At 37.2% G+C, this 14,606-nt stretch overlaps 1 protein-coding gene across 4 annotated transcripts in view; it reads right to left on the minus strand.

The window, feature by feature from the left end:
- Nucleotides 1-14,606, minus strand: part of CEP350 (centrosomal protein 350) — a 261,140-nt gene that overhangs the window by 33,417 nt on the left and 213,117 nt on the right. For all 4 annotated transcript variants that reach the window (XM_037825243.1, XM_037825242.1, XM_037825245.1 and 1 more), the window contains one exon: nucleotides 14,164-14,308. In XM_037825243.1, the coding sequence (XP_037681171.1) occupies nucleotides 14,164-14,308 (145 nt within the window). The remainder of the gene's footprint in view (nucleotides 1-14,163; nucleotides 14,309-14,606) is intronic.

Raw genomic sequence — 14,606 nt, forward strand, 5'->3', positions numbered from 1 at the left:
TCCTATATCCAGCAAAGCTGTCCTTCAAATATGAGGGAGAGCTCAAAATATTTTCTGACAAACAGACAATGAGAGACTTTGTGAACAAGACATCCGCCCTACAGGAAATACTAAAGGGAGCACTACAGAGTGATAGGAGAAGACAGGAGTACGTGGTTTGGAACACAATTTTGGGAGATGGTAGCACAGCAATGTAACTACACTGAACAAAGATAACTATGAATACGGTTGAGAGAGGAAGGTTGGGAGCTGAGACACCAGAAGAAAGGAGGAAAGATGAAGACTGGGACGGTGTAACTTGGTGAAATCTAGAGTGTTCAACAATGGTGACAAAATGTACAAATATTTTCTTTTACAAGGGAGAACAAGCAAATGCAACCTTGCAAGGTGTTAAAAATAGAGAGGCATTGGGGGAGGGATGCAATCAATGTAAACTAGAGACTGTAACTAACAGAATCATTGTATTATGCTTCCTTTAATGTAACAAAGGCGATATACTAAGGTAAATGCAGATAAGAGGAGGGGATAGGGGAGGCATGTTAGACACTTGACATTGGTGCTGTTGTCTGACTCTTTACTCTACTTTAAGGTTACTTTTCCTTTTGCTACTTCCTAGCTGTCATTTTTTTCCCTCTTTCTTTTGCCTCTCTACCTTCTTTGACTCTCCCTCCTGCCTTGTGGAAGAAATGTAGATGCCCTTACATAGATAGTGGTGAAGGTGGTGAACACATAAATATATGACCATACAGAGAACTATTGATTATTTACTTAGGATGGAATGTATGGTGGGTGAACAAAACCATATTAAAAAAAAAAATGGGTTGATGACAAAACCTTGAGGGCAATATACTGAGTGAAATAAGCCAGAAACATAAGGACAAATATTGCAGGGTCTCACTGATAGGAACTAATTATAATATGTAAACTCATAGACATGAAATATAAGGTATCAAGATATAGGACAAGGCTTAAGAATGGGGAGCGGTTGCTTAGTATGAGCAGAATCTTCAACTAGGATGAACTTAAATGTTTGGAAATGAACAGAGGTGTCGGTAGCAAGATGTGAGAATAACTAACAGTGCCGAATGGTGCGTGAATGAGGTGGAAAGGGGAAGCTCAGAGTCATATATGTCACCAGAAGGAAAGTTGGAGATCAAAAGATGGGAATGTATAAAACTGAATCCTATGGTGGGCAATGTCCATGATTAAAAATGTCCATATTAGAAATCTCTTCCATGAACCAGAACAAATGCATGACAATATAATTAGAAGTTAATAATAGAGGAGCATATAAGGCAGAAATATATACCTATTGCAAACTATATACTACAGTTAGTAGTATTTCAGCATTTTTTCATAAACAGTAACAAATGTACTATATCAACACTACGATTCAACAATTGAGGGAGGTTGGTTAGGGATATGGGAGGATTTGAATTTCTTTTTCATTTTTTCTTTTTTCATCTTTCACTTTATTTCTTGTCTGGAGTAATGAAAAGGTTCTAAAAATTGAACAAAAATTAAGTGTGGTGATGGATGCACAGCTGTATGAGGGTACTAGGGGCAACTGATTGTACACTTTGGATCTTTGGATAATTGTATGGTATCTGAACAATCCCAATAAAAATTAAAAAGGAAAAAAAAATGTAATACTACTCAACAATGAAAAAAAATAAAAGCCAATCTATTTCTAGTGTTTTGCATTCTGGAAGCATTAGCAAACTAGAACACTACTGTTAACTATAGTCCATAGTTTGCGACAGCTATGTTTTTTTCCAATATACCCTTCTATTATTTTTTTTACAATTATAGTAGCTCATAGAAGAACTTATTTACACACATGACTTTAAGCAACCACTTTCAATCAAATGCACCTACAATATGGCACTATTACTTACAATCCTAATAACGAGCTACCATCATCTCTATCCATTCCCAAACATTTAAGTTCAACCTCATTAACAATTCTGTACATATTATTAGGTAACCACTCCCCCTTCTCTAGCTGCTGTCTATCTCTAGGTACCCTATATTCTTCATTTTAAGACTTTGAACTTACATGTTCTAGTTAGTTCCTATTAATGAAATCATACAATATCTGTCCTTTTATGTCTGGCTTATTTCACTCAGCATTGTCCTCAAGGTTCATCCATATTGTCACATGCTTCAGGACCTCATTCCTTCTAACTGCAGTATAATATTCCATTGTATGTATATACTACATTTTGTTTATCTACTCATCTGTTGATGAACTCTTGGACTGTTTCCACCTTTTGCCAACTATGAATAATGCCACTATGAACATCAGTGTGCAGATATCTGTTTGTGCCCCTGCTTTCAGGTCTTTTGGGTATATACCAAGTAGCAGTATTGCTAGGTCATAGGGCAACTCAATATTTAGTTTTCTGAGGAGCTGCCAAACTATCTTCCACAGTGGCTGTGTCATTTTACATTCCCACCAGCAGTGATAAGTGTTCCTGTTTCTCCACATCCTCTTCAACATTTGCTGTTTGTTTAATAGTGGTCATTCTTACAGGTGTGAGATGATATCTCACTGTTGATTTGATATGCATCTCCCTAATAATGCTAGCATTTTTAAGAACAGATAGAAGTGGTGGGATAAAAGATGATGGCATGGTAGCTGCAGGATTAGGCAAAGGTTGATGGTCTGGGATGAGGTAATAGGAGGAGTGTTGGTAGTTGTGGGCAGACAACTGGGGAGGCTAAAGTTGACTTCAAGTATCTGGTGTAGAATTATTGCTCAAGACAGAATTTGAGCACATGCTTTTAAATGGAGAACAGTTACTAGCAAATTCATATATGAAGCTCATGTTACATTTTCTTTATCAACCAAAATCAACTTTAACTTTAAATATCTTTTACTTATTAAGTAATCAATGCTGAAATTACCACTCTTCCACTTGATTTCCACTGGAAGGGCAGTTTCCAGCTTCCCTGAAATTGCCTTACAAAAGTGTATCTGTAATTCCATTGTGGACTCCTGAAACATATTAGCTAACAGAAGACCAACTTATAAATGGTGGGTAAGTTACTCAGGCAGTTCATAAGAACTTGTACTAAGCCTTAATATACTAGAATAGGAATCTACCAAATGGTGTTAAAAAGCTCCGTAAGTTTATTCAACAAATACAAGTTGAACACCTACATATGATGAACAGTGTTTATATGCTGAAGAATCAAACAATAAACAACACAAAGTCCCTTATGGTCTAGTTGAAAATAAGGGGCTGAGGGTAGGAAGATGTTACAACAAGAAAGATTTCATTCTTCTGCCTTTCCTCCATCTTTCTACTCCAAGAGTGGAGAGCAAAAATTGAGCAGAGAATATAGAAGAGTAAAGTTTATCAATGTAGAAATATGATAGGCTTTCCTTCCTGCCCTTTCTCCTCTTCCCAGATGCTGACCATGGTTTTCCCTTCCTTTGTGCTCCTTTTCCCTACATAATTCCCCTTCCCTGACCCACTGAGACTAACTAGAGGATCAGTGTCAGGAATATGAGGTTGGGCAGGATCTTAAGAAGAGCAAGACAGAATTACAAAGGGAAAGACAAAAGGAAATGTACTGTCCCACTAGGGGAGAAAAAAAAAAAATTCCCATCCATATCAGAAGGGGATGCAGTTCATATGCATGATACCAACATGAACTAATTATACAGAGGTTACTACTCTTTGTAGGATGCCACACAATTACTTTTTTTCATAAAACAATGGAAATTTTATTTTACAAAAACAACAACAATGTATTCTTTAGCCTGATAAGCTTTATGTGTTTCCAACTTAAGAGATTACTATCATAAAATTTGATAGGAGATCATTATACTCCCACCGACTTAGTTCCAACTTTGCCAACAAAATGATTGTTATTAATGAATATATTTAAAAAATTGTATATAGCAGCAGTGATTTTCTAATGAAAAGTATCTTTGTCATCTATGGTTATAAAGATTTAATAGGAATTGATAATAAACTTGGAGTTTTTAGATGAAAGACCTTGGGAAATTTTTATATTTTTAAGTACCAAAGAAACCAAAGTACAAATGAAGGGTAATTAGAGACCAGATTTACAATGTTATTTGCCTATTAAAAATTCTGAGAAATCTTGAAGAAACTTGTTTAATGTAGCATTTATCAATGTTATTTTACCAAGGAACCATTTATCAACAAAAAATAGTTATTAATACCCCTTGAACTAGTGTTCCATGGAACATACTTTGGGAAACACTAATAGTGTGTAACTCTTCTATCCCCTGCAATTTTGCCAATTTGCCATGTTTTCTAATGCCTCTGGTACTGTTATCCATTCTCCACCAGGAAACCCACTGCCCCTATATTCTTTTCTTAATTAACCTCACACTAACCTAACAAGCTCCTGCTTCTCCCCTAGAAAAGCTATTTCCCCTAGAAAGTCTGCTGTGACTCCTGACAGCCTTTTCCCCTTGTGGTCAGGCTCAGATGGGTGCCTTGATCTAAGATACCTAATATGTATACAGTACTTTATCACAGTGCTTCTCATATTGCTGGTTTATTTGTCTGTCTCCCTTAGGCCATAAGTTCCTTGAGGTTAAAGGCAGCCCTTCATAATAACTTCCCAGCATATAGTGGATTAACAATAAATGTTTGCTAAATGAACAATATTTTAAAAAGCAAAACTTAGTACTTAGAATAAAATATGTAAAAAAAAGATAACAATCAGATGAAACAATTTTCTGTTGATACCAAAGCATAACATTTGGCCTACTGTGCCTGGCATACAGAAAAAAAATTCAACAAATGTTTGATGAATAAATGTCCATTAACACCTCAACAAAATACTCACAAATTGAATCCAGCAGCACATTAAAAGAATTACACATCATGACCAAGCGGGATTTATTCCAGTATGCAAGGCTGGTTCAACACAAGAAGATCAATTAATGTAATACACTACATCAATAAATCAAAGCGGAAAAACCACATGATCATTTCGATTGATGCAGAAACGGCATCTGACAAAACTCAACATCCTTTTTCGATGAAAACACTAAAAGGATTAAGAATAGAAGGGACCTTCATCAATATGATAAAGGGAATCTATGAAAAACCCACAGCTAACATCATCCCCTATGGGGAAAGACTGACAGCTTTCCTTCTAAGATCAGGAACAAGATAAGGATGCCCACTGTCACCACTGTTAGTCAACATTGTGCAGGAACTTCTAGCCTGAGCAATTAAGCAAGAAAATAAATGGCATCCAAATTGGACAGGAAGAAGTAAAACGTTCACTGTTTGCAGATGACATTATTCTATATGAAGAAAATCCTGAAAAGTCTACAGCAAAGCTACTAGAGCTAATAAATGAATACAGCAAAGTGGCAGGGTACAATATGAACATGCAAAAATCAGTAGTTTTCCTATACACTAGTAATGAGCAACACAAGGAGGAAATCAAGAAAAAAATTCCATTTACAATAGCAACCAAAAGAATCAAATACTTAGAAATAAACTTAACCAAGGACACAAAACACCTATACACAGAAAACTACAAGAACTGGCTAAAAGAAATCAGAGGACCTCAATAAATGGAAGGACATACTGTATTCACGGACTGGAAGACAAAATATAATTGAGATGTCAATTCTACTTAAATTGATTTATAGATTCAATGCAATACCAATTAAAATCCCAACAACTTACTTTGCAGAAATACGAAAACCAATAAGCAAATTTATTTTGAAGGGCAGGGTGCCCCAAATAGCCAAAAATATCTTGAGAAAGAGGGACGAAGTAGGAGGTTTCACACCACCTGACATTAAAGCATATTACAAAGCTACAGTGGTCAAAACAGCAGAGTACTGGCATAAAGACAGATATGAATTGATTTGAATGTTCAGAAATAGACCCTCTCATCTACAGACAACTGATCTTTGATAAGGCAGTCAAGCCAATGCAACTGGGACAGAGCAGCCTCTTCAATAAATGGTGTTTGGAGAACTGGATATCCATTTCCAAAAGAATGAAAGGGGACTCGTACCTCACACTTTACAAAGATTAACTAGAAATGGATCAAAGACCTAAACATTAGAGCCAAGACCATAAAACTCTTAGAAGACAATGTAGGGAAATATCTTAAAGATCTTGTGCTAGGAGGTGGTTTCCTGGACCTTACACCCAAAGTGTGAGCAATGAAAGAAGAAACAGATAAACAGGATCTCCTCAAAACTGAACATGTTTGTGCATCAAAGGACTTTGTCAGAAATGTAAAAAGGTGGGCCACGCAATGGGAGACAATATCTGGAAACCACTTATCAGATAAGGGTTTAATATCCAGAATGTACACCTCAACAACAAAAAGACAAACAACCCAACTAAAAAATGGGCAAAATGCCAGGGGTGTATATTTCCCTGGCAATGCAGGATATGAACCCTGGGAATGAGCCTGGACCTGGCATCATGGGATTGAGAAAATCTTCTTGACCAAAAGAGGGAAACAAAATGAAACAAAATGAAGTTTCAGTGGCTGGGAGATTTCAAATGGAGTTGAGAGGTCACTGTGGAGGGCATTCTTGTGCATTATATAGACATAGATATCCCTTTTCACATTTTAATGTATTAGAATAGCTAGAAGTAAATATCTGAAACTGTCAAACAACAACCCAGTAGCCTTGATTCTTAAAGATGATTGTATAACTATGTGGGTTACATGGGGTGATGGTGTGATTGTGAAAACCTTGTGGTTCACACTCCCTTTATCCAGTGTATGGATGGATGAGTAGAAAAATGGGGACAAAAACAAATGAAAAATAGGGTGGAATGGGGAGGATGATTTGGGTGGTCTTTTTTGCTTTTATTTTTATTCTTATTTTTATTTTTTCTGGTGTTAGGAAAAAGTTCAAAAATTGATTGGGGAGGAGGAGGGGCAAGATGGTGGCATAGAGAGGCGTGGAATTTAGTTAGTCCCCTGGAGTAACTAATAAACAACCAGGAACAACTAGTAAATACTCTGGAACAACTGCTGGGGGACAACCGTGACTGTCCACACATTGTACACCAACCTGGAATGGGTGGAATGGCTGAGATTGCAGCATAAAAGCTGTAAGTAAAAACTGCAGAACCACGTTGGAAGCCCCCTCCCCCCATGCAGGCTGAGCTGCAAGTCCTCGTTGTGGGAGAAAGCAGCATTCCCAGAGCAAGCGAATATAGCTCAGCCTAGTTCCAACTGGGGTTTTAATCGACAAATGTGGACTGCTGAATACAACATACAAACACAGACAAACCCTTAACAAGCAGCAAAGTATCCTTAGGTTGTTCCCAGTGGAGGAGAGGTGGGACTGATGGGAAAAAAAAAATTAAACTAAAAAAAAAGAATACAGAGGCTTTTAGAGACAGCTGACCTTAGAGAGGCAGAAAACTCCTGTGTCCTGGGAAAGGGAGCCCAGAAGACCAGGTGCTATCTCTGGCCAACAGGCGAAACTGGGAGGCTGTGGACTGGTTCTGAAAAGGGGCTTTCTTTCCATTTTTCTCTCTCTCAACCTGAGTGGCTCAGTGGAGAAAGCCCCAGCCATTTTCAGCTCATAGCGCTCTGACCCAGACAGGGGTGGGGTTAACAGAGAGACAAAGGAGTAATTCAAGTGCAGAAGATAACTCCCTAGGGGGTATATTTTCCCTAAAAGGAAGGATGTGGAGCCCAGCTCTAGTGTCTACCCTCCCTTCAGAAATCAGACCCCAGGGCCTGGGGCAAAACAGTCAAAACAGAAGCAACTTAAGCTGAGAATTAAAGGGACCATACTACTTTACACCAGTGGGGAGCGACAGGCTGACAGGCGCCACCTGCTGGGCAAGTTAGGAAAAGCACAGTGGCTAGAGGCCTCACAGGAAAGTCTGTCAATCTTCCAAGACACACCCTCAGGGAAACTTGATACTGAATACAGGCCCCTTCTGAGAACTGAGCCCATTCTGGCCAGGGAAAATCTGATTGGGGTAATCAAGGAAACCAGATGCCTAGACAACAGAAAACTACAAATCACATTCAGAAAAACAAAGACATGGCCCAGTCAAAGGAACAACTTACACCTCAATTGAGATACAGCTGAGATATTGCTTCACTTTAATGAAACAATTAGAGATTTTGAAATAAATACGCTAAATCAATTAAAAACCCAAGTCAATGAACTTAGGGAAGATACGGCAAAAGAGATGAAGGATATAAGGAAAACACTGGGTGAACATAAGGTAGAAATCAACAGTTTGAAATATCAACTGGAAGAATCTATGGAAATGAAAGGCACAACACAAGAGATGAAAAACACAATGGAGACATACAACAGCAGATTTCAAGAGGCAGAAGAAAACATTCAGGAACTGGAGAACAAGACACCTGAAATCCTACACACCAAAGAACAGATAGGAAAAAGAATGGGAAAATATGAGCAACATCTCAGGGAACGGAATGACAACATGAAGCGCACGAATGTAAGTGTCATGGGTGTCCCAGAAGGAGAAGAGAAAGGAAAAGTGGCAGAAGCAATAACAGAGGAAGTAATCACTGAAAATTTTCCATCTCTTATGAAAGACATAAAATTACAGATCTAAGAAGCGCAGTGTACCCCAAACAGAATAGATATGAATAGACCTATGCCAAGACACTTAATAATCAGATTGTCAAAAGTCAAAGACAAAGAGAGAATCCTGAAGGCAGCAAGAAAAAAGTGATCCATCACATACAAAGGAAACTTGATAAGACTATGTGCAGATTTCTCAGTAGAAACCATGGAGGCAAGAAAGAAGTGGTGTGATAAATTTAAGATACTGAAAGACAAAAACTGCCAACCAAGAATCCTATATCCGATAAAACTGTCCTTCAAATAGATGGAGAGTTAAAAATATTTTTTGACAAACAGACATGAGAGGGCTTGTGAACAAGATTCCTACTCTACAGGAAATACTAAAGGAAGTGCTACAGAAAGACAGGAGTGAGACATTTGGAGTACAATTTTGGGTGATGGTAGCACAACAATGTAAGTACACTTAACAAAAATGACTGAGAATGGTTGAAAGAGGAAGGTTATGGGCATGTGGGACACCAGAAGGAAAGAGGGAAAATAAAGACTGGGACTGTATAACTTAGTGAAACCTAGAGTGCTGAACAATTGTGATAAAATGTACAAATATGTTTTTACATGAGGGAGAACAAATGAATGTCAACCTTGCAAGGTGTTGAAAACAGGGTGGTATTGGGGAAAAAAATAAAATCAATGCAAACTAGAGACTATAGTTGGTGGAAACTGTATTATGCTTCCTTTGATGTGGCAGGGGCAATGTACTAAAGCTGGATGCCTTGTGAGAAGGGGATATAAGGGAGGGGTGTGAGACTCGTGGCATTGGTGATGTTGTCTGACTCTTTTGTTATACTTTAATTCTATCTTTCCTTTTGTTGCTCTTTAGCTGTATGTTTTTCTTTCTTTTTCTTTTGTCTCTCTACTTTCTTTGACTCTTCTTCTTTCATTGTGGAAGAAATGGAAATGTCCTTATATAGACAGAGGTGATGTTGGTAAATGCATAAATACGTGATTATGCAGGGAAGCATCGATTGTTTACTTAGGGCAGAATGTACATGTGTGAACAAAACTGTCTTAAAAAAACAGGGTGATGAAGAAACCTTGAGGGTACTATATTGAGTGAAATAAGGCAAATATCATATGGTCTCACTGATATGAACTAATTATAATATGTAAACACATAGACATGAAATACAGGTTACCCGGAAGAATGAGGCTAAAGAATGGGGAGTGGTTGATTATTATGAGCAGAATGTTTAACTAGGTTGAACTTAAGTGTTTGGAAATGGACAGAGGTGACAGTAGCATGTTATTGTGAGAATAACTAATAATGTTGAATGGTACGTGAATGTGGTGGAAAGGGGAAGCTTAGAGTCACATATGTCATCAAAAGGAAAGTTGGAGGTTAAAATATGGGAATGTTTAAAACAGTGAATCTTGTGGTGGACAACACCTGTCATTAACTGTACAAGTATTAGAAATCTCTTTCATGAACTAGAACATATGTATGACACTATAACTAGAAGTTAATAATAGAGGGGTATATAGGGAAAAACTACCTGTTACAAACTATATACTACAGTTAGTAGTATTTTAACAATATTCTTTCATCAACAGTAACAAATGTACTATACCAATACTATCAGTCAATAATGGTGGGGTGCTTAGGGGTATGGGAGGATTTGAGTTTTCTTTTTATTTCTTTTCTGGAGTAATGAAAATGTTCTAAAAATTGAAAAAAAAAATTAATTGTGGTGATGAATGCACAACTATATAATGGTATTGTGATCAACTGAACACTTTGGATGATTGTATGGTATGTGAACATCTCAATAAAACTGAATTTAAAAATAAATTGATTGGGATGATGAATACACAACTATATGATGGCAATGTGATCAGCTGATTGTACACCATGGATGATTGCATGGTATGTAAATATATCGCAATATAACTAAATTTTTAAAAAAAATGGGTAAAAGACATTTTTCTGAAGAGGAAATACAAATGGCTCAAAAACATATGAGAAGATGCTCAACATGACTGGTTATTAGGGAAACGCAAATCAAAACCAAAATGAGATATCATCTTATACCTACTAGAAGAGCCATTATCAAAAAAAACCCCCCCAAAAAAAACAGAAAATTATAAGTGCTGGAGATGATGTGGAGAAAGAGGCACACTTATTCACTGTTGGGGGGAATGTAGAATGGTGTAACCACTCTGGCAGGCAGTGTGGTGGTTCCTCAGGAAGCTAAATATAGAATTGCCATATGATTCAACAATCCATTATTAGGTATATACTCAGAGGAACTGAAAGCTAGGACAGGGACTGACATTTGTAAACCGATGTTATAGCTGCATTATTCATGATTGCCAAGGGAAGGAAACAGCCCAAATGCCCACCAATGGACGAGTGGATAAACAAACTGTGGTATACACATACTGTGGAATATTAACCAGCTGTAAGACAGAATAAAGTCACAGAGCATACAACTATGTGGATGAACCTTGAGGACATTATGCTGTGTGAAATTAGCCAGAAACAGGACAAATACTGTATGGTCTCATTAATATGAACCAACATTAATAAGCAAACTTTGAGAGTTAAAGCTGAGAACACAGGTTATTAGGAGATAGAAAGAGGGCAGAGATTGGGCATTTGGTGCTGAAGAAGTATAGAATGTTCAACAGGACTGACTGTATAGATCCAGGAATGGATGGCATAATACTGTGTGTTGGTAGCCCAATATTGTAAGTATAATGAATAAAGATGACTGAGTAAGGCTGAAAGAAGGCAGCAAGGGGCATGTATGATACCAGAAAGAAAGATAGAAGATAAAGACTGGGACTATATAACGTAGTGAAACCTAAGTGGTCAATGATGGTGATTAAATGCACAAACAGAAGAATGTTTTTACATGAGGGAGAACAAATGAAATGTCAACTTTGCAAGGTGTTGAAAATGGGATGGTACTGGGGAAAAAATATAAACAGTGCAAACTACAGGCTATAGTTAACAGTAACATTGTAATATGCTTCCATTATTTGTAACAAAGGCAACATATCAAGGCTAAATGTCTATAAGAGGGTAATATAAGGGAAGGGTATGGGATTCTTGGCAGTGGTGCTCTTATCTGACCTTTTTATTGTATTTTATTTTTGTCTTTATTTTTTTATTCATTTTTGTTTCCTTTTCTTTTTCTTTTTTCTCCTCTTCCTCTTTTTTTTTGCAGAAGAAATGGAAATGTCCTCATATAGATTGTGGTTGTGAATGCATAACTATGTGATTATACCAGGAACAACTGATTCTTTAATTAGGACGGAATATATGGTGTGTGAATAAAACTGATTTAAAAATAAACAGAGATACAAGTGCTGGAGAAAATGTAGAGAGAGGGAAGTACCTAATCACTGTTGGTGAGAAGTAGAATGGTGCAGCCCATCTGAAAGGCAGTGTGGTGGTTCCACAGGAAGGTAAGTATGGGGTTGCCACATGGTCTTGCAACCTTGTTATTGGGCATATACTTGAAAGAACTGAGAGCAGGGACACAAACGGACATTTGCACACTGATGTTTACGGCAGCAGTATTCACAGTTTGCAATGAATGGAGGTGGCCTAAGGGTACACGGATTGATGAACAGAATGGCAAACTGTGGTGTATACACACAATGGAATATTGAGCAGCTACAAGAAGGAATGAAGTTGTGAGGTATGCAACTAGGTGTATGGACCTTGAGGATAGTATGTTGAGTGAAATAAACCAGAAATGAAAAGAGAAACATTTTAATGCCCCACTAATATGGACTAACAATAATGTGCAAACTCTGAGAATTGAATCTGAGAGCACAGGTTATCAGGGGAAGGTTTGTGGTAAGGGTTCCTAGACCATAAGCTCTTATAGCAGTTACATCTATTCCTGAGTTGTAATGGTTATTTCTAAATTCTGAGATGCTGAGCTCTTTGTGTATAACCTGGTCAGTCCCTGAAATTCTGGTATCTGTATGACACCTGAGACTCAGAGTCTGAGTTTGGTAGCTATCAATGTCAGCATTATCCCATACAGCAAATGTTAAAGTAGCTGAAAAAGAGATCAGACTTCAATTAGAGATATGAACAAAAAGGACTTGGTTCTGAAAAAGAGTTCAGACTTCAATTAAAGATACGAATGAAGCTGATCTGGTTATGACGAAGGCAAATCAGACTAAAGAGTAAAGAATAATACAGACGGTGTTTTAAAACTTCAACTTCTATGTGAGAACAAAGGAAGAGATGTTTATTTGGTGCAAAATCTATATTTTCTGTAGTGTACTATATAATTTAACTTGTATGGCCAGTTTATTCAAATACCAGAATTACATGGAACTTTGAATAGGGAGTGAGACCTGGTTGGTTTGTACAGGTTAGTGTAAAGCCCTGAAATATCCCAGAGTAATTTGGACAGAGAATAAAAATGTATTTGCAAAGCACCCTTGAGGGACTAGGGGAAAATGTGGAAATACTAAACTTCCTCACTTGGGGAATTACTGATATTCTCACAAGCATTGGGGACTGCCAATTTAAAAGACCGAGCCCTTGATCTTGAGGCTTGCCCTTGTGAAGCTTGTTAATACAAAGGAGAGGCTAATTCTACTTATAATTGTATCTACTTATAATTGTATCTAAGAGTCACCTCTTTTGTTGTTCAGATGTGGCCTCTCTCTCTCTAAGCCAACCTGGCAGGTAAATTCACTGCCCTCCCTTCTATGTGGGACATAACTGCTGGGAGTGCAAATCTCCCTGGCAATGTGGGACATGACTCCTGGGTATGAGCATGGACCTAGCATTGTGGGCTTGAGAGAGTCTTCTTGACCAAAAGTGGGAAGAGAAATGAAACAAAGTTTCAATGGCTGAGAGATTTCAAATGGAGTAGAGAGGCCATTCCGGAGGTTATTCTTATGCATTATACAGATATCCCTTTTCAGTTTTGAGTGCAGTGGAATAGCTAGAAGGAAATACCTGAAACTGCTGAACTGCAACCCAGAAGCCTTGATTCTTGAAGATGACTGCATAACTATATAGCTTATACAGTGTGACTGTGTGATTGTGAAAGCTTTGTAACTCACACTCCCTTTACCCGGTGTTTGGACAGACGAGTAGAAAAACAGGGACAAAAATTAAATGGATAATAGGGGGCGAAGAGGGGGATATGATATTTTGGGTGTCCTTTTTTACTTTTATTTTCACTCTCTCTCTCTTTTTTTTTTTTTTTGAATAATGAAAATGTCATTATTCCAAAAACGGTGATGAATGCACAACTATATGATGGTACTGTGAACAACTGATTGTACATTTTGGATAACTGTATGGTATGTGAATATACCTCAATACAACTGAATTTAAAAATGTCCCTTAACACACAAGAATATAACAGATTGTCATGTTTTGTGAATTTAGGGATCTAATTATCAATGAAATAAAAAGGATTATCAGATTTAATTTTGGTAAGAAAAATGCCTTCATGAACGCAACAAAGGAAAATTGTACTAGCAGATGGTTAGACAAAAGCTTATTAAAGAGGAATTCAAATACAGTACAGAGAAAACAGACAAGTCATTGTTAATCTTACCTGACTGTGTCACAGATAGTGATTCATCTGACCAACTATAACAGTGCTGATGGGTCTTAATAGGTTGATGACAATGTCCTTCAGTCCTGTGACTTCCTTTGCTAGACTCCTGTTTTGACACAGATGTGCAGCTTTTGGAAGGTGACTATTCAAACAGAAAACCAAATGGTAACTATTTTGTGATATAGTTGTAAAATTCTTTTTAAAATTCAAGATACTAGCCAGTAAAAGGTAATATCTACAAAGAATGTTTTTTTGACACGGAAAGCAAAAAAAATAGCTTACAAATTATAGAGAAGATAAGCCTGGGTTATTTTTTAAAGGCACAGAAAAAAAATGAAAGCATGCCAAATGTTTATAATAAACTAAGAGTGGCTACTGTGTAGATGATATTTATCCCTTATGCTTTTTAATTTAAAAAAATACTACACATGTACTACTTT

This window comes from Choloepus didactylus, chromosome 2 (genome assembly GCF_015220235.1).
Source record: "Choloepus didactylus isolate mChoDid1 chromosome 2, mChoDid1.pri, whole genome shotgun sequence".
NCBI lineage: Eukaryota > Metazoa > Chordata > Mammalia > Pilosa > Megalonychidae > Choloepus > Choloepus didactylus.